The following is an 18,005-nucleotide window of genomic DNA, read 5'->3' on the forward strand; positions in this document are numbered from 1 at the left end:
CAGGAGCGCCTCTGGCCCCCTCTCCTGGCTGCAGGGGTTCCACACTCATCCTCGTTTTCCTCTCGGCTGCGGGACAGCTGGGGCAGGGGGGGAGAAAACAGCCCACCCTCCACACGGCTCATCCCCTCTGCTCATCCCAGCTTTCATCCCGGTTCCTGCCCCGTTTTCCCCCTTCCATTCGGGATTTGGGGAGGATTCTGCACGGTGTGAGGGGACGGGGGGAGGCTCTGCTGAGGAACGAGCTCGTTCCTGCCTTCTCCACAACGAATCCTCCAGGAAATAACCCACAGCCTGCATAACCTCCCCTTGCAGCCCCTTCCTGACGGACAGAGTGACAGCAGCAGCAACTTCCCCAGCATCCCCCGATTTCTGCCCTCTGTTTTCAGTGAGTTTCCAGCCAGGGGATGCAGCCCCACCCCCGATCCGGGCACCTCCATCCCCTCCCGGTGCCGTGTCCCGGCAGTGTCACATTTCCGTGTTTGTTTTCGGCGCTGCTGAATGGAAACGGGAAGGGACGGGGACTCCTTCCTGTTCTTTCGGAGCCCGCGGCCGTGCCCCGCTCGCCTTCAAGGCGAGAGCCGGCAGAGCGGCCGCTTTCACCAATAATGGCTTCATTAGATTGAAAGAAGTGGACAGTGACCTCAGCGAAATGGACTTTGTGACCCCTGCTGACCTCTGGCCCCGGCTCTGACAGCCTGTAAATCTTCCCTCGGCACGGCCGGGGCCGGGCCGGCGGCTCGGGGAGCCCAGGAGCAGCTCTGGGAGCCCAGGAGCAGCTCTGGGAGCCCGGCAGCTCTGCGATCGTAGCAGCTCTCCGAGCCCCGTGCCGGCGCTGCTGTCCCCGGGCCGGAGCCACGGAGCTGCCCCGGGGCTCCCCCCGGGCCCTGACCCGGCAGGCTGGGCCCTGGGATGGGCAGCACCCGGGCACGGGGGGCACAGCGCTGGCAGAGATGGCACCGGTGTCCCCAGGGCGCTGCCAGCCCCTCCAGGGCCGTGGAAAATGATCTTATCTGGGCTGAGGCTCCAGCGCCACCTCCCAGCGCTGCCGCTGTCCCCGCTGACCAGCCAAGCCAAGCATCCTCCGAGCTCCCGCCGAGGAAAACCGATCCCTGTCCCTGCCCAGCCCCCCTGGCTGCACGCAAACCTCGTCCGAGCCTCTCCGAGCCCCACTCCCACCCTCCTGTGGGCACAGACCCTGCCCTCCTTCCCCACCCACCCTTCCAGGACCGCCCAGCCCTGCCAGCCCATTGCTGCTGGGGAAACTGAGGCACGAGGGGAGCGCTGTGCCATGCTGGGCACCCCACCCGAGGCTGGCACAGCCCCAGGGCTGGCAGCGAGCCCCTCGCAGCCCACCTCCCTCCTCCCCACCCTGCCACGCTCGCTGCTGACCTTTGCCTACGGAGCAATCAATAAACGAGGCCAGGGGCTGCTCCTCCCCCTCCCTCCCCGGCCCCGGGGAGGATGAGGAGGGTCCTGAGGCGCTAACGCTATCCCTAACCCTAAACCCTAACTCCAACCCTGCTGGGACGCTCCCAGGGGCCAGGGGAGGATGAGGAGGCTCCTGAGGGCCCTGCCCAGGCCAGGGGAGGATGAGGAGGCTCCTGAGGTGCTGCCAGGGCCAGGGGAGGATGAGGAGGCTCCTGAGGTGCTGCCAGGGCCAGGAGAGGATGAGGAGGTTCCTGAGGGCCCTGCCAGGGCCAGGCTCGCCCCGCAGGGCAGGGGCAGAGGGGGACAGAGCCAGCCCTGCCCCCCGGCCTGCGGGGATGGGCTGGGCCCAAATTGGGCAGCTCCCTTCGATAGCAGCCCCGGGGCAGCAGCTGATGGATCGATCGGCAGAGCGGGATTGATCAGCGCCTCAGCCCATACATATTCCTGCGCCCTGATAAAGGGGATCGATAGCTGGAGGATGTTCCTCGGAGGCTGCAGACCCCCCCAGAACAGAGCTCACACGTCTGCCCTCGCCCCTTAAATCCCCCAGCCCTGCTCAAACCTCGCTCCCCCAGCAGCAAACCCAGGCACGGGGGGAGAAAATCGCTGAAATCGCTTTGGGGGAGCCAGGAGGGCTCGGCAGGGCACTGAGGAAAGGCAGAGCCTCTCCTCAGCAGCTGAATCTCACCTCCCGAAGCATCGGCCTCTCCTGCATCTTCCTCCTCTCACCGGTGGCCTGGCAAACGGGGCTCTCGTCTTTCTTGGGGGGCTGGAGAACCGCTCCAAAGTCCTGGTCATGGTGCTCGCAAGGACGCTGAGCCGGCTGGTACCTCCTGATCCCACGGCCCTCAGTGCCTCCAAACGCAGCAGCGGCTGCCCCGCCCCGGTGCTGAGCGCTGGGAACGCTTTGCAGCTGTGGCCGAGCCGAGCCGAGCCGAGCCCTCCGGATCCCGCTGGGAACGGGGACCGGCACCCCGAGTCCACCGGGCAGGGGACACGGCTCGTGGGGGAGTCCTTTTTCTTTTCCTTTTTTTCCTTTTCCTTTTCCTTTTCCTTTTTTCCTTTTCCTTTTCCTTTTCCTTTTTTCCTTTTCCTTTTCCTTTTCCTTTTTTTCCTTTTCCTTTTCCTTTTCCTTTTCCTTTTCCTTTTCCTTTTCCTCTCCTACCGTCCCATTTCCCCCATTTGGAGGGACGGTGACCGCGGGACGCCCCTGCAGGGCTCGGGGCAGGACTCGGGGCAGGATTCGGAGCCGGGCTCACTGGGGGCCGGGCTCACTCGGGGCAGTCTCGGGGCGCTCCGGGGCTCCCCCGTTCCCGTTTCCCCGCGGCCCAGCCCGGCCCCGCCCGTCCCCGGCGTGCCCCGCTGCGTGTCCCTCCCTTGGCACACAGTGACTCAAGGCCCAGGCTCGCCCCGGTGCCCCTCCAGTTTCCCCGGTGCCCTCCGGTTCCTCCAGGACGGGTTTGCTGCGGGGGACCCTCCCCAGCGCTGACTCAGCGCTGCGGGGCCGTGCAGGGAGCTCCGCTGGAGCCGCGGCTGGCTGGGCACGGACACCCAGCCTGGCACACCGTGGCACACCCTGGCACACACCAAACACACGCGTGCACCCGCACTGACCCAGCCCCAGCACCGGGACCCCACGGCTGCCCCTCCTGCGAGCCCCGGGGGGACGCGGGGGGCACATCCCGCTCCCGAGCCACCAGGACCCGCTCAGCCGCCCTTGGGAGCCCGGCCAAGGGCACGGGAGGGCACCGGGCACCGGCCGGAGCCCGGCAGAGGGAGCTCGGCCGTGCCTCTGTTTCCCAGCACGTGAGCGCTGTCACCCGGACCGGGTGGCCCCGGGGCTGAGCCGAGGCCGCCCGCGCCGGGCTGGCGGTGCCCGGGGAGGCTCCCGGGCCGGGCCGAGCCGGCAGTGGTGGCCCCGGGCAGGGGCTGGCACCCAGCGGGCACCGGGAGGGCAGGGCCGGCCCTGCTGCGCTCCCAGCCCTGCCGGGACGGGCCCCACTGTGACCGGGGCTATTGGGGTGTGCGCCCCCTCCCCGAGACCGTGTGGAGCCCCCTGAGAGCCCCTCAGGCCTGGGGGTGTCCCCGCGTTCCGAGCCCCTCGGGAACGCGCTGGGGGCTCCGTGTGGGACCCCCGAGGATTGAGCCGGGGCGCCCCCAGCCCTGCGGACCCCCAGCCCTGACCCGGCCCTGCAGGGACCCTGCCAGCCCCCCATTGCCCTGCTGGGTCCCTGCCAGCCCCCCCGGCCCTGGTGCATTCCCACGCTGGCCGGAGGCGCGGGGACAGAGCTGTCCCCGGTGTCCCCTCCGAGGTTCCATCGCTCGGTGGGCGGTGGGACGGAGCGGGGGGGGCCCAGAGCCACCCAGGCCGGCTGCGCTGCCTGCGGCGCTGCTGAGTCGGAGCGAACGGGGGAGCCGGGTCTGGAACCAGCCTGACCGGCTCCCCGGCTGTCAGCACCTGAGGAATGCCAGGGCTGGGTGCTCAGGGCTGGGTGCTCAGGGCTGGGTGCTCGGGGTGACTCTGCCGGTCCGCCCAGCTGTGCGGTGTGCACAGAGCAGCCCCGCGAGCCCGCTCGGCGCGGCACGGAACGGCACGGCACGGCACGGCTCAGAGCCCGGCACGGCACGACACGGCACGGCTCAGAGCCCGGCACGGAACGGCTCAGAGCCCGGCCCGCACGGCGGGACCTTCGGCCGGCAGGTACCGGGGGTGCGGGACACCGGGCCGGCCCGGCTGGTTGGGGCTGGCACGGAAGGGGTTCGGGGTTCGGGGTTCGGGGTTCGGGGTTCGGTCTCCGGGGCTCCCGTCCCGCTGCCCCCCACGGAAATGGGGCCGGCAGGTGGGGGCTGAGCCCGGCTCTGACCCTCTCACCGTCAGTCCCTGAATTTGGGGGGATGCTGGGGGTGTAATCCATCTCCTGCCACCCCAGTGCATCCCGAGAGGTGCCGGAGCGAGCCGGGGCTGCTGCACGCCTGCAGGACCCGGGCTGAGGGGACAGCGGAGCTCTCCTGTCACCGCTGTCCCCCTCCGTGTGCCCTCCTGGCCATGGCCCACAGCACAGGGGCAGCGAGGGGCACCGGGGGCTCCCCTGCCCTCGCCGTGACCCTGAGCCGCCCAGCCCAGGTCCCCGACTCTCCTGAAGGCGGCAGGTCCGCTCAGCCCGCGGGGACAGAGCCCAGCCCAGCGCGGCCGCAGGCTCGGCCCGGCCCGCGCTCACCGGCCCCTCCATGTCCTGAACACTGAACAGCACCTCCTGCCTTTGGCTGGGGCGCTGGGGGACCCTTGGGGGTGACGGGAGGCAGCAAACCGGGTCAGCGGCGCGGCTCGGCCGGAGGGGATCGATCAGAGCCGCGCTGGGTGCCCCGGTGTGGCAACAGCGCTGGATGCAGCCTGGCACGTCCGGGCAGGCGGGGATGGCCGGCAGCGGCACCGGGGAGCTGCAGGCTCCTGTCCTGCTGTCCTTGACCCATTGCCGCAGTGGGAATGGCTTGAGCAGAAACAGAAAGTGCTGGGGCAGAGCCGGGCTCTGGGTGGGCTCCTTTCCCGGGACCTGGGGGCTCAGGGCGGCGCCAGCAGCAGGGATGGGGTGGGATGGGAAAGACAGAGCTGGAGATGTTCGGAAATGCAGCTCCAGGTGAGAGGCGGGATGCTGAGTCAGCAGGTGCTCCCTCCCCCCAGCACAGAGGCAGGGTCCCTGTCCCTGTCCCTGTCCCTGTGTCCCTGTGTCCCTGTGTCCCTGTGCTGTCCTGCAGCCACGGACGCGGCCAGTGCCTCCATCCCCCTTCCACTGGCGAATACCATGGCCCTGGGGATCCAGCTGTGGCCCTGGGGACCCAGCTGTGGCCCTGGGGATCCAGCTGTGGCCCTGGGGACCCAGCTGTGCCCATGTGGTGGCTGTGCAGCCCCACCCAGGCTGGTCCCAGCCTCCAGCGGTGCTGGCCGCCCCAGACGAGGTCTCATCGCCCTCCGGAGAAATGACACAAACCCTTCCTATCTGTTCTGGAAAGACCTGCTGGGCCGGGGAGGGCAGGCCCGGGAGGGCTCGCAGCAGGGGCAGGCAGCCGCCTGTACCCAGCATTTCCCCGCCTGCCCCCGGCCCCTGATCCCCCTGGGGCTGGGGAAACCCAGCCTGGCAGGGCTGGCTCGGTCCCAGGCGGCTGCGGCAGCGTGAGCTCCTCTCCCGAGGTGTCCCCCCTGGACCTGTGCAGGGAGGTGTCCCCGTTCTGGATGGGGACATTAATCGCAACCTGTCCTCGGGCTGACCCCAAATCCGCATCCCTGCCGCTGTCCCCAGCTGGGCGGTGACAGCTCCGAACTGGGAGACGCTGGGACGTGGGTGCCCGGCCAGCTCCCTGCCCAGCTCCTGCTGTGCCAGCTGCTTCCCAGCCCCACACCAGCAGCAAAACCTTTCTGGGCAGGCGTGTGCCCACAGCACGGCACATCCCCCGGGCCGAGGTGGCACGGTGTCCCTGTCCCCTGCCCCGGGCCCCGGGGAGCAGAGCGATGCCCACCCTGCAGCAGCCGGGCCAGGAGGGGGAGCTGCGAGCTGGGGACAATCTCGGGCCGGGGTGAGCTCTGGGGGATTATTCCAGCTCTGGGGGATTATTCCAGCTCTGGGGGATTATTCCAGCTCGATTCCTCGCGGAGCTGCAGAGGAGGACGCAGCAATCCCAGGCAGACACAGGGAAGGGTCAGGGGATGGAGCTGCTCAGGTCTCCTCCTCCTCGCAGCCCTGCTCCCGGTCCCAGCCAGGCCTTTCCCCCACGGAGCCGCTTCCCTGTTGTTTTCTGGGCCTGTTTGTTTGCTGCTTTTGCTGACTCGGCGCAGCCCTGCTGCCCGCCTGACTCATCCCGCAGCTCGGGGCACGGCACGGCCCGGCTGCGTTCTGCACGCTCACCTGAGCCGCGCCAGGCTCACCTGGGCCCTGACAGGCTCACCTGAGACCCCCAGGCTCCCCTGTGCCCTGCCAGGTTCACCTGAGCCCCCCAGGCTCACCTGAACCCCGCCAGGTTCACCTGAGCCCCCCAGGCTTACCTGAGACCCCCAGGCTCACCTGAGCCCCCCAGGCTCACCTGAACCCCGCCACGCTCTCCTGTGCCCCACCAGGCTCACCTGAGTCCCCCAGGCTCTCCTGTGCCCCACCAGGCTCAGGAGCCACAGTGCCCCCACACCCCAAATGAGCACAACGAGGAGCCCCAAAGCCGCCTCCTGTGCCCCCAAAGTGTCCCTCAGGACCACAGGGATGTCTGGGGGTTTAAAGGCCAGCTTTGGGACCCACATGGGGGGGTTGTTCTCCCAAAATGTCCCCCATGATCACAGGGATGTCTGGGGGTCTCAAGCCAGCTTTGGGCCCCGCGGGTTGGGGTTGTTCCCGGCTCTCCCAGACCCCTTCTGTCCCCGCAGCTCTGCCTGCCCAGCGCGGCGCCCGCGGGGGCTGAGCCCGGCAGCGCGGGGGGCACCGCGGCACCGGAGCCGCGCCCTGCCCGGTTCCCCGGCATGGATCCGCCGTTCCGGCACGGCCAGAGCCGAGCCTTCATCTCCAGCGCGGAGCTCAGCATGAAGCCGGGGGCCGCGGCCGCCCCCGAGGGCCGCTCCCGCTTCCAGAAGGTCTCGCTGGTGTCGCGGCGCCTGGAGAGCCCCCGGGGCCGCGACGGGAGCCCGTCCCGCGTGTCGCTGCTGCTGCAGGCCTGGGAGAGGGAGATCGTGGAGAAGAAGACGGGCTCCGGCCCCGCCGCCCCGGCCCACCGGGAGCCCCCGTCCTCCGCCGTTCTCCGCAAGGACTTCGCGGCTCACGGCCCCATCTTCTCGCAGGTCTACGCCCCCGCGCAGCGGCCCCGGCGCCGGGACGAGCGGGGCAAGGCGGGGCCCGGCGGGGACGGCTCCCCCGGCCCGGAGGTGCCGGTGCACCGGGAGAGCTACGTGCACGGCGCCCTGCTGCCCACGGGCCCCGCCGAGCGCCCCGCGGCGGCCCCCGGGGACGGGCCCGGTGCCCCCGGTGCCGCCAAGGCCCCCGCCCTGCCCAGGGCCCGGCAGGTCACCGTGCTGCGGACCGGCAGGGACGCGGAGGGACGGGGGGCTCCGAACGGGACACTCGGCACTACCGGGACCACCGCGGCCTCGGCTCGGCGGGACGGCCCCGGGCAGGAGGGCAGCGGCTCTGCGGGGGCTGCAGAGGGCACGGAGAGCTCACCTGGCAGCGCAGAGGCCGCTGTGCCCCCGGAGGAGGCGTCCCCCGAGGAGAAGGACTCAGCACGAGCCGAGCCCGCGCCGGTGGAGGCGGCTCCGGTGAATGCGGCTCCGGTGGAGGCGGCTCCGGGGGCCGGGGACCCGCCAAGCAGCGTGAGCAGCTCCCCGCAGGGTCCCCCGGCTGGCCAGGCTGCTCCGGCTGGCACGGGTGAGGGCAACGTGGCAGACGTGGATGGCACCATGCCAGCCACGCCAGCGAGGACAGAGAGCCCCCCGGGGGCTGGCAGTACCCCCGAGACGCCCCCCTCAGAGGAGAGCGATGGTCCAGAGCCTGCATCCGAAACAGCGGCATCAGCGAAGGCTGAGATTGAGCTGGAGGGGGATGAGACCATGGGAGACCCCCAAGAGCCTGAGAGCACCCCAGAGCCCCCCAGCGAGCCCCCAGCGCCCGAACCCCCGGCCGAGAGCCCCCCGGACGCGAGCGAGGAGGACCCCGAGCTGCTGGCGGACATGGAGATCCTGGTGGACACGCTGCGGAACATGGAGCCCTCGGAGATGCGCAAGGCGCCCAAAGCCCCGCGGCAGCCGCGGCCGTCGGCGCTGGGGCGCTGCGCCGCCCTGCCGCCCATCCACGAGCACCGCGTGGCCCCCCGCGCCCCCCCGGCCCTGCCCCTGCCCCAGGCCCTGCGGGAGCTGCTGGAGCGGGGCCCGGCCCCGGCGCGGCCCCACGAGCCCCCCGAGGAGGAGGAGATCGAGAACCCCTACCTGAGCCCCGAGGAGCGGGCGGCCGCGGGGAGCCGCCGGGGGGTGCCCGGGGACCAGGGGGGCGAGGGGTGGGTGGAGGGGGGCGCGCTGGGAGAGGATGAGAGCGCCAAAGCGGCGGCCGAGGGCAGCGCGCCCTTCCGAGGGAACGTCCTCAAGGGCCTGGCGCTGCTCTCGCACTTCTTGGAGCAGCGGGCAGCCGGGGCCGAGGAGGGCAAGCCCTACTCCCGCCTGGACAAGAGCGTGCTCTACGGCCGCTTCGTGTGCACCGGGGGCTCGGAGCCGGCCTGCCCCGGGCACCACAACGGGCTGGGCCCCGCCGGCCCCGAGGCGGCCGCGCTGGGAGCGCCGAGCTCGGGCTGCGTCCCTGCTGTCCCCGAGGAGCCAGAGGGCAGCGAGACCCTGAGCCTCGAGCCTGTCCTGGTGAGTGAATCCAGCGCTGGGGAATGCTCTCCTTCCTTCCCCGGGGGCGGGGGTGAACCTGCAGCGTCCTGCCCTGGCCCCAAAATGGGGCTGGTGCTTCCCCTTTGGTCAGAGAGGCCGTGGGGGGAGAGTGCAGGCACTGGGATGGTGATGGGAGATACTGGGATGGTGATGGGAGGGCACTGGGATGGTGATGGGAGGGCACTGGGATGGGTGATAGGAGGGCACTGGGGTGGTGATGGGAGGATGGTGGGATGGGTGGATAGGAGTCCAAGGGATGGGACGGTACCACCACGGCTGCTGGGAGGGTCCGGGGCAGGTGACAGGAGGGTCCCGGGCGGGTGACAGGAGGGTCGGGGGCAGACGGGGGCCGGTCCCCGGCAGGGCAGGAACGCTCGCTCAGGTGTGGCTGCCCGGGGCGGTGGGAGGGCCGGGCAGGCGCCACACGGGAGGCTGTGGGGAGATGGCTGCCTCAGCCGAGCTCCCCCCGCGCTCCTCACCCGCCCGACCCCCGGGCTCTCCACTGCAGGACGACAAGGAGGGCTTGAAGATCAACACAAGGCCCGGCAAGGTACGGAGAGGGCGGCGGGGCCGGGCAGGGCTGGCCGGGCCGGGCAGGGCGGTGTGGCAGCCGTGTCGCCCTTCCCAGATCATCCTGTACTCCGAGGCCGGCTTCGCGGGGCACAAACGGGAGATCTGGGACGACATCCCCGACGCCACGTCCTGGGAGCTGTCCCACACCATCTCCATCCGAGTCATCCGCGGCGGGTACGGACGGCAGGGACAGCGGTGGGGCCGGGACATGCGGAGGGGACACCGGGGAGGGCAGCCCGGGCTTCGGGAGCGCCCGTGCCGCCGCTGCTAATTACCGGCGCGGCGTTAATTACCGGCAGCCCGTCCCCGCCCACGCTCTGCCCCGGGGGGCTCCGCTAACACCGGGTCTCCCCCGTGGCGCCCCCGCGGCGCTCGCAGGTGGGTGATGTACGAGAAGCCGCGGTTCCGAGGGCGCAAATGCGTCCTGGCCGAGGGCGACGTGGAGATCGACAACCCCTGGACGGCGTACGGGAACAGCGGGGACAGCAGGGACAGCGGGCACAGCGGGCACAGCGGGCACAGCGGGCACACCCGCGGCAGCCGCCCGTTCCGCATCGGCTCCTTCAAGCGGGTGGTGCGGGTGAGTGCCGGCACCCCCGGAGCCCCCAGCCCCTCCGGGAGGAGCAGCGGGGCCCGAACGCTGTCCCGTCCCCGCAGGATTACCGCACGCCCCACATCAGCCTGTTCGCCCAGGAGAACGGAGAGGGCGCCCGGCTCCGCTTCAGCGGCTCGGCCGAGGACACCCGAGAGCGGGGCCAGGCGCTGGCGGCCGCCTCCATCATCGTGCACTCGGGCCTGTGAGGGGACCCGGGGCTGGGGGCTGCGGGTGGGCTGGGGCACTGACGGGGACGGGGGGTGACACCTTTCCCCATCCCCAGGTGGGCTCGGGCACAGGCAGGAACAGGGGGTGATGCCTTTCTCCATCCTCAGGTGGGCTCAGATACAGACAGGAACAGGGGGTGATGCCTTTCCCCATCCTCAGGTGGGCTCAGGCACAGGCAGGAACAGGGGGTGACACCTTTCCCCATCCCCAGGTGGGCTTGGGCACAGGCAGGAACAGGGGGTGATGCCTTTCCCCATCCTCAGGTGGGCTCAGATACAGACAGGAGCAGGGTGTGACACCTTTCCCCATCCCCAGGTGGGCACAGATGGATAGAAACAGGGGGTGACGCCTTTCCCCATCCCCAGGTGGGCACAGGCAGGAACAGGGGGTGACGCCTTTCCCCATCCCCAGGTGGCTGCTTTACTCCAAGCCTTTCTTTGATGACGATCCCTACGTTCTGGAGCCGGGCGGGTACCCCAATTTGAAGGCGTGGGGAGCGAAGGAGCCATCCATCTGCTCCATGCACCCCATCAGGCTGGTGAGTGCTGGGTCTGGGGGTGCCGTGTCCCGGTGCCAGTGGGTTCAGGCAGCTCCTGGCTCCATCAGTGAGATCACGGTGTGGGAACAGGCCCAGCGTGGCTTTGGGAAGCGCTCCTGTGGGTCAGGGGCGAGGGAAAGCTCCAAAAGGGCTTCTTGAATGAAAACGAGCCAAAACCCAGCTCAGGCTCTGTAGGGTGGCAGCAGGAGTCCCTGCAATGTCTCCTCCTGCCACCACGGCCTCACTGGGGCTCCTTCTCCTTCCAGGGCTGCCCCGTCGTGGAGAGACCTGGTGAGCCTCAGGTGAGCTCTGGGGCAGCTCCCAGGAACGCTGGGCTGGCCCTGGGACCATCCTCACCCCTCCTCGTCCCCTCCTCACCTTCCTCACCTGTCCCCAGGTGCTGATCTATGAGGCTGCAGCTTTCCAGGGCCGCAGCTTCACCGTCAGCAGGGACATCTACGACCTGAGGCACCTGTCTGAGCCAGCCCTGCCCACCGTGGGCTCCCTGCGTGTCCTGGGGGGCTGGTGAGCGCCACAGGGAGGGCAGGGCTGGGAAGGTGACGGCCACCCCTGGGAAGGGCTGTGCAATGGTTCTGGGGCACCTGGGGGAGAGGCTGTGCACGGTGCCCCCGTGCCCCAGCACATGGAAACGCTCTGGAGTCCTCAGTGCCCGTCTGCCTGCTCCACAGCTGGGTTGGCTACGAGAAGGAGGGATTCCGTGGCCACCAGTACCTGCTGGAGGAAGGGGAGTACCGGGACTGGAGGCACTGGGGCGGCTACAGCCCCGAGCTGGTGTCCCTGCGGCTGATCCGGACGGTGAGGAAAGGCTGGGAACGGCTGGGGAAGGGATTTGAGAGAGCCAGGCACCTCCATGCCATCCTCACCCCCAAAGGGAGCCCGCATCAGGCAGCTGGGCAAGGCTTGAGATCCCCCAGAATCATCCTGGCCAAGGTTTGGCAGCTTTGGGTGCCCAAAGCCAGGCAGGAGCCCGCCGTGCGTGTGCCCAGCCCGCAGCCCCTTCCCCTGACAGACCCCGGGGGGGCCCCTTCTCCCCGCAGGACTTCTCAGAGCCGGCCCTGGTGCTGTTCGAGGCCATGGACTTCGAGGAGGGCGCGAGCGTGGAGCTGAGCGAGGCGCTGCCCGACACGGGGCTGGCCGGCTACGGCAGCGTCACCCAGTCCATCCACGTGCTGAGCGGGGTGTGAGTGTGCCAGGGGGGCAATGGGGGGTACCCGGGGGGGGAACGGGCCGGCACTGACCTCCCCCCCACAGCTGGGTGGCCTACGAGGGCCCCAACTACTCCGGGGAGCAGTACGTGCTGGAGAAGGGCGTGTACCGCAGCTGCGAGGACTGGGGCGCCAGCGACTGCCACATCGCCTCTGCACAGCCCATCCTGCAGGTGAGGGACAGCCCCCTGCCCCACGGCACCCCCGGGCTGGGGGGGTCACAGCCAGACTCACACCAGCCTCGCTCTGCTCGATTCCAGGTCAGGGAACACAACCTGCACTTCGTCTCCAAGGTAGGGCTGCTGATGGGGAGGGGGCTGCAGCCCCGTGGGGGTGGTGGTGATGCTTTATCCCCTGACCGAGCCCTCTGCTCCCTCCCCAGATCCTGCTTTTCTCAGAGCCTGATTTCCTGGGGGACCACGTGGCCTTTGAGGAGGACCAGGGTGCCCTGCCCGAAGCCTTCACCCCACGCTCCTGCCGAGTCCGTGGGGGCAGGTGGGGTGTCGGGGTGCTGGGGAGGGATGGGTGCCCTCCATGACGGCTCTGTCAGCCCGGGAATGTCCTCCCCACCAGCTGGATCCTGTTCGACGGGCAGGACTTCACTGGGGAGCAGCACGTGCTGTCCGAGGGCGAGTACCCCACGCTCAGTGCCATGGGCTGCCTGTGCTCCACCGCCATCTGCTCCCTGAGGAAAGTTCCACTGGTGAGTCCTTCCCTTCCCTTCCCTTCCCTTCCCTTCCCTTCCCTTCCCTTCCCTTCCCTTCCCTTCCCTTCCCTTATGTTTTTCCCCTCTCATGGGCACCCCCAGTTCTGCCTCTGCCCCCCAGAACCCCTCACTCCCCCCTTTTCCCCCCATCCCACAGTTTTTCTCGGAGCCCTCCATCTTCCTGCACGGCCTGGAGTGTTTCGAGGGGAAGGAGATCGAGCTCAACGCCGAGGTGCGGAGCCTGCAGGCCGAGGGTTTCAACAACCACGTGCTGTCCGTGCGGGTCAAAGGAGGGATGTGAGTGACCCCTGGCACCCCTGGGTGTCCCCTGTCCCCCTGGGTGTCCCCTGCTCACCTCACAACCCATCCTGTGCCCCCTGTCCCCCAGCTGGGTGCTGTGCGAGCACGGTGATTTCCGAGGGCGGCAGTGGCTGCTGGACTGCACTGAGATCACCAACTGGCTGACCTACAGCGGGCTGCAGCACGTGGGCTCCCTCTACCCCATCCGCCAGGTGAGGGGCACCTTTGGGAGGGGACAGGGCCGTGTCACCTGCTGGGGTGAGCCCAAAACCCCGGGGGCACGGGGCTCACACGGACACAGAGCTGCCAGCCCTGGGCTGCGGGAGCTGGGCATCATCCTGGCAGCTCTGACACGGGAAAGGTGCCACCAGCTCGGTGCTGTCACCCCACATTCCTGTCCCCCACCCTGGGAGTGGCCGCCTTTGTGGTGAAATGCTCCCTGTGGGCAATGCCTTGTAAAACACACGGCATGGCAGCGTGGTGAGCCGTGCCAGCTGCCAGGGACAGGTCACGGGCACAGCCATCGCCCTGGGGACACCTGGGGACATCCTGGGGGGGAGAACAATGGGGAGAACCTTTCTGAGTGTGGCATCGTCCCTCCCAGAGCCCCAGCTGGGAGAGGAGCTGCAGGCAGGCGGGTTTGGGGTGCCAAGCCAGGCTCCTCTCTTGCAGAGAAGGGTTTGGGGTGCACAGCCAGGCTCCTCTCTTGCAGAGAAGGGTTTGGGGTGCCAAGCCAGGCTCCTCTCTTGCAGAGAAGGGTTTGGGGTGCACAGCCAGGCTCCTCTCTTGCAGAGAAGGGTTTGGGGTGCCAAGCCAGGCTCCTCTCTTGCAGAGAAGGGTTTGGGGTGCACAGCCAGGCTCCTCTCTTGCAGAGAAGGGTTTGGGGTGCCAAGCCAGGCTCCTCTCTTGCAGAGAAGGGTTTGGGGTGCACAGCCAGGCTCCTCTCTTGCAGAGAAGGGTCTATTTCCACATCAGGAGCAGGGAGCTGCAGCTGTTCCTCTCGGTCCCCGACGATGTGGAGGACATGAAGGCGGGCAGGGTGGTGGTGTCCAGCCTGAGCGAGCAGAGCAGCTCCGTGTGGTACTACGAGGACGGGCTGATCAAAAACCAGGTCAGGGCTGGGCAGTGGCAGCCAGTGCCACCCAGGGGACCCGGGCAGGCCCTGGCAGGGCTCCTCTGGGCTCTCCTCATCCCTCAGCCTTCTTCCAGGGTTTATGGCTGTAGAGATCCAATTCATACAGCCACAACACCCCTGTTCTCCACAATACCAGCAGCTTCACTCCTAACTCTACTACCTTTCTTCTTACTAACCATCCTAGAGGCAGCAGTAGCAATAATCCAAGCCTGTGTTTTCGTACTCCTACTGAGCCTCTAGGTACAGGAAAATATCTAATTCTCAATGGCACACCCAGCACATTCTTATCACACAGCTGACCCCAGCCCCTGACCCATCCTAGGAGCAGCCACTGCTCTCCTGACCACCTCAGCACTAACAACAGGATTCCACCACAGCTCCCCTCGACCCCTTATCTAGGCCTGCTCTCCACTATTCCATCACGTTCCAGTGATGACATGACACTGTACAGGGGGGTTTGCAAGAGCTTCTCCCAGCCCCTGATCCCCAAGATCTGCTGATTCCCCTCCCCGCGTCTCCCCTGGAGATGATGTGAGGCCACGTCTGCCTTCCCTGCTGAGCTTTTACCACCCTCACCACCCGCACCCCTCGCCGAGGGGCTCCCCCTGCTCACCCCCATCCCAGCCCCGATGCAGCCGCCCCAGAGGGCCCTCCCTGCCCGTGTCCCCCGCAGGTGGCCCCCAGCATGAGCCTGCAGGTGATCGGGCCGGCGGGGAAGGGAGCCAAGGCCGTGCTCTGGTCCGAGACGCGGCTGCCGCGGCAGACCTGGAGCGTGGGCAGCCAGGGACGGATCCACAGCCAGATGTTCGAGGACATGGTGCTGGACATCAAGGGTGAGCCCTCGGCCCCGGGCACCCCTGCTTGCCCAGGGATGCCCCAGGACGGGGTGTTTCCATCAGGAGCGGGGTTTGCCCTCCCCAAACAACCTCCCCCTCGTCCTGCAGGCGGCCGCAGCTACGACCGGGACCACGCCGTGGTGTGGGACGTGGCTGAGGAGCGACCCACGCAGCTCTGGGACATCCAGGTGCTCTGAGGGACAAGGGCAGCATGGGGACACCCTGCCAGCGTCCCCACACGGGGGCAGGAGGCCTCAGACCCATCCACGCTGCATCCCCAGCACCTCTGCCCCAGCTGCTGCTGTGGGGGATGATCACCATCCTCTCCATCACGGGGGTACCACCCCACCTCCCTCCGTGGAGCACTGCCCACGCAGCATGCCATGGACACGGCCAGCGTGGCACCCTCTGGAGAGCAGCAGGGCCCCTCCCCGCAGGCGTTCCTCCCCCCTGAACTGTATTTATGTACGTGTGTAAGATACAGCCCTGCCTGGCGGGTCGGTGTCCTTGTCCTTGTCGTGCCCACGGCCTGGCAGCTCCCGCGGCCCGATGCTGGTGCCAGGACGGGATCCCAGTGCCCTCTAGTGCCCACGGGCACCGGCGGCTCCGTAGGCACGGACTGTGAGGAGGAAGGCACCGGCCAAGCCGTGCCGGGGACCGCTCGGGGGATGCTTGGGGGATGCTCGGGGGATGCTCACTCGGGGGTCCTGGTCCTTCTCCCCTCCGGCTCCCCCAGCCCCAAGGGCTGAATCCCGGGACGGGGCCGGTTCTGAGCCCGCACACCCCCGGCAGCCCCGGTGCCGAACCGGGAGAAGGCGGAGGCGAGCCCTGCGTGGCGGCACCAGCGTTTATTGCTCGGCGGGGTCGGGGCAACGTTTCCAGCGGCAGGAACGGGGGCGGCGCCGTCCTGGGGAGGGTCTCGGGGGGCTGCGGGACCCTCGGGCTCAGCGCAGGTGCAGCAGCAGCGCCGCCAGCCCCCCCAGAGCCGCGGACAGGAGCGGGGCGCTGGCGCCGGGCGCGCTCACGCTGCTGGCGGTCGTGGCGTTGCTCGGGGCAGGATTCTTCGGGGGGGACACCGCCTCCTTCCCCTTGTCATCCTTGGCCGCGTCCTCCTCCTTCGCCTGGCAGAGGGACTGGCAGAGAAAACAGCTTCAGACACCCCTCCAACAGAGCGGAGCGGTGAAAGCCCCCAGAGCCCTGCCAGGGTGGTCCTGGGGCAAAAGGAGCAGGGGGGTCCTGGGGGCAAAATCCCCTTCCCAGGGAGGTCCTGGAGGCAAAAGGAACGGGGGCACACCCGAGCCCACCGTGCCCAGCCCCGGCAGGACAGACAGACACACAGACACACAGCCGCCTGTCCGTGCCCCGCAGGTTCCCCTCACGCTGCAGCTCCCGGCCCCGGGCTCGGGGGGGGGGGGAAGTCGCTGTCCCTGCCCGCACCGGGGGTTTCAGAACCCGGGGGAAGCGCAGGGCGGGGAGCGGCCCCGCGCTCTGAGGAAGTGGTGAGGAGGTGTCGGGCACGGCCCTGCGCACGGAGAAGGGCTCGGTGCGGGGAATTCCCGTGCTGGGAGCGGGGGGCAGCGGCAGGAGGGACCCCCGGGGCCGGGCTGGGCAATCGGGGGGTGCAGCCGGTGTGGGAGTGCAGCACAGCCGGGGGGTGAGCTCAGGGCAGCCCCTTTCCCTCCCCAACACTGCTGGAAAAGCAATTCCATTTCCCAGTCCGTCCTACACCGCTCCCCAGGGCCCTCTGGAGATGGGGAAGGACCGGGAGCAGAGCCCAAACTCTGCTCTCTCTGCCACACCCCTGCTCTCTTTGCCTGCTTTACAGAGGGGAATCCAAAATGGAAATGCAGCCCGTGCAGGGCCCAGCTGTGGGGAGCCTCAGAGTGAAATAAGCACAGACAGATCTGGCCCCAACACGTTGTAGGGGGAAAAAATCATCCCAAAAGCTGCCCCGAAGTGCTGGTGGGTTCATCCCTACACCCAGGAGAGCCCAATGTCGCTCAGCATGGCCCTCACCCCATGGAGCCCCAGCAGGAAGGGAAAAACCGAGAGGGGAGAGGAAAGCACAGCCCTGAGTCCCCCTCCAGCTCAGCATCCCCGCTGCGGGAGGGGCTGGAGAATGGGCTGGAGAGCTGAGCCAGGCTGGGAGATGGGCTGGAGAATGGGCTGGAGAGTTCTGCTGGGCTTACAGAGACTGGAAAATGGGATGGAGAGCTCTGCTGGGGTTACAGAGGCTGGAGAGCTCTGCGAGGCTTAGAAAAGCTGGAAAATGGGCTGGAGAGCCCTGCCAAGGTTAGAAAGACTGGAAAATGGACTGGAGAGCCCTGCTGGGGTTACAGAGGCTGGAAAATGGGATGGAGAGCTGTGCCAGGCTTAGAAAGGCTGGAGAATGGGCTGGAGAGTTCTGCCAGGCTAACAGAGGCTGGAAGATGGGCTGGAGAGCTCTTTTGGGGTCACAGAGGCTGGAGAGCTGAGCCAGGCTTAGAAAAGCTGGAAGATGGGCTGGAGAGCCCTTCCAGCCTCACAGAGCCGCGTGGTACCCTCGAGGTGCAGAAAAGCATCAAAAATCCCCCACGTGGAAGCGTTTGGAGCCCAGCACGGAGCTCTGGCTGAGCTCGCAGCGCTTAAATCCGAATATAAACCCCAACCCCAGCGGGTCCGGGCAGCAATCACAGGGAGATGCCGCTAACCGGGCTCCTTACCAGGCTCAGGGCGAGCAGGGCGAGCAGGGCGAGCAGGCGGCAGCGCTGCATGGCCGGGGCTCCGGGCGCCTCCCGTGCCGCTCCCGCCCGCCCCGGGCCTTTAAGGCGGCGGGGGCGCCGCGCACCGACCGCGCCTCCGGCCCCGAGGGGGAAGGTCCCGGTGACGGCAGGAAAGGGCGCCAGACTGAGAGGGACCCGCGGGGCTGCTCCTCTGCACGCCCTGCAGCAGCTCCTGGTGCGGCAGAATATAGAGTTTTTCAGTTATAGATAGATATCAGATGTATGATATAGATATATAGATATTTTCGGTTCTCCCGGAGTCACTGCATAGAGCTTAAAGACCGG

The 18,005-nt window shown here is 68.3% G+C and overlaps 1 protein-coding gene across 1 annotated transcript; it reads left to right on the forward strand.

The window, feature by feature from the left end:
• The first annotated feature begins 6,925 nt into the window (after positions 1–6,925).
• CRYBG2 (crystallin beta-gamma domain containing 2) lies at positions 6,926–15,155 on the forward strand. Its single transcript, XM_054292382.1, has 19 exons — positions 6,926–8,800; positions 9,330–9,371; positions 9,450–9,568; positions 9,773–9,974; positions 10,052–10,191; positions 10,629–10,755; positions 11,022–11,057; positions 11,153–11,280; positions 11,445–11,571; positions 11,814–11,956; positions 12,028–12,154; positions 12,242–12,274; positions 12,364–12,476; positions 12,555–12,684; positions 12,845–12,984; positions 13,076–13,199; positions 13,940–14,098; positions 14,796–14,955; positions 15,067–15,155. The coding sequence occupies exons 1-19, from the start codon at positions 6,926–6,928 to the stop codon at positions 15,153–15,155; spliced, it is 4,014 nt and encodes a 1,337-aa protein (XP_054148357.1).
• Positions 15,156–18,005: the final 2,850 nt, after the last annotated feature.

Source organism: Melozone crissalis, unplaced genomic scaffold (genome assembly GCF_028551555.1).
Source record: "Melozone crissalis strain CALT ecotype California unplaced genomic scaffold, PUWL_Pcris_2 ptg000108l_1, whole genome shotgun sequence".
Taxonomy (NCBI): Eukaryota; Metazoa; Chordata; class Aves; order Passeriformes; family Passerellidae; genus Melozone; species Melozone crissalis.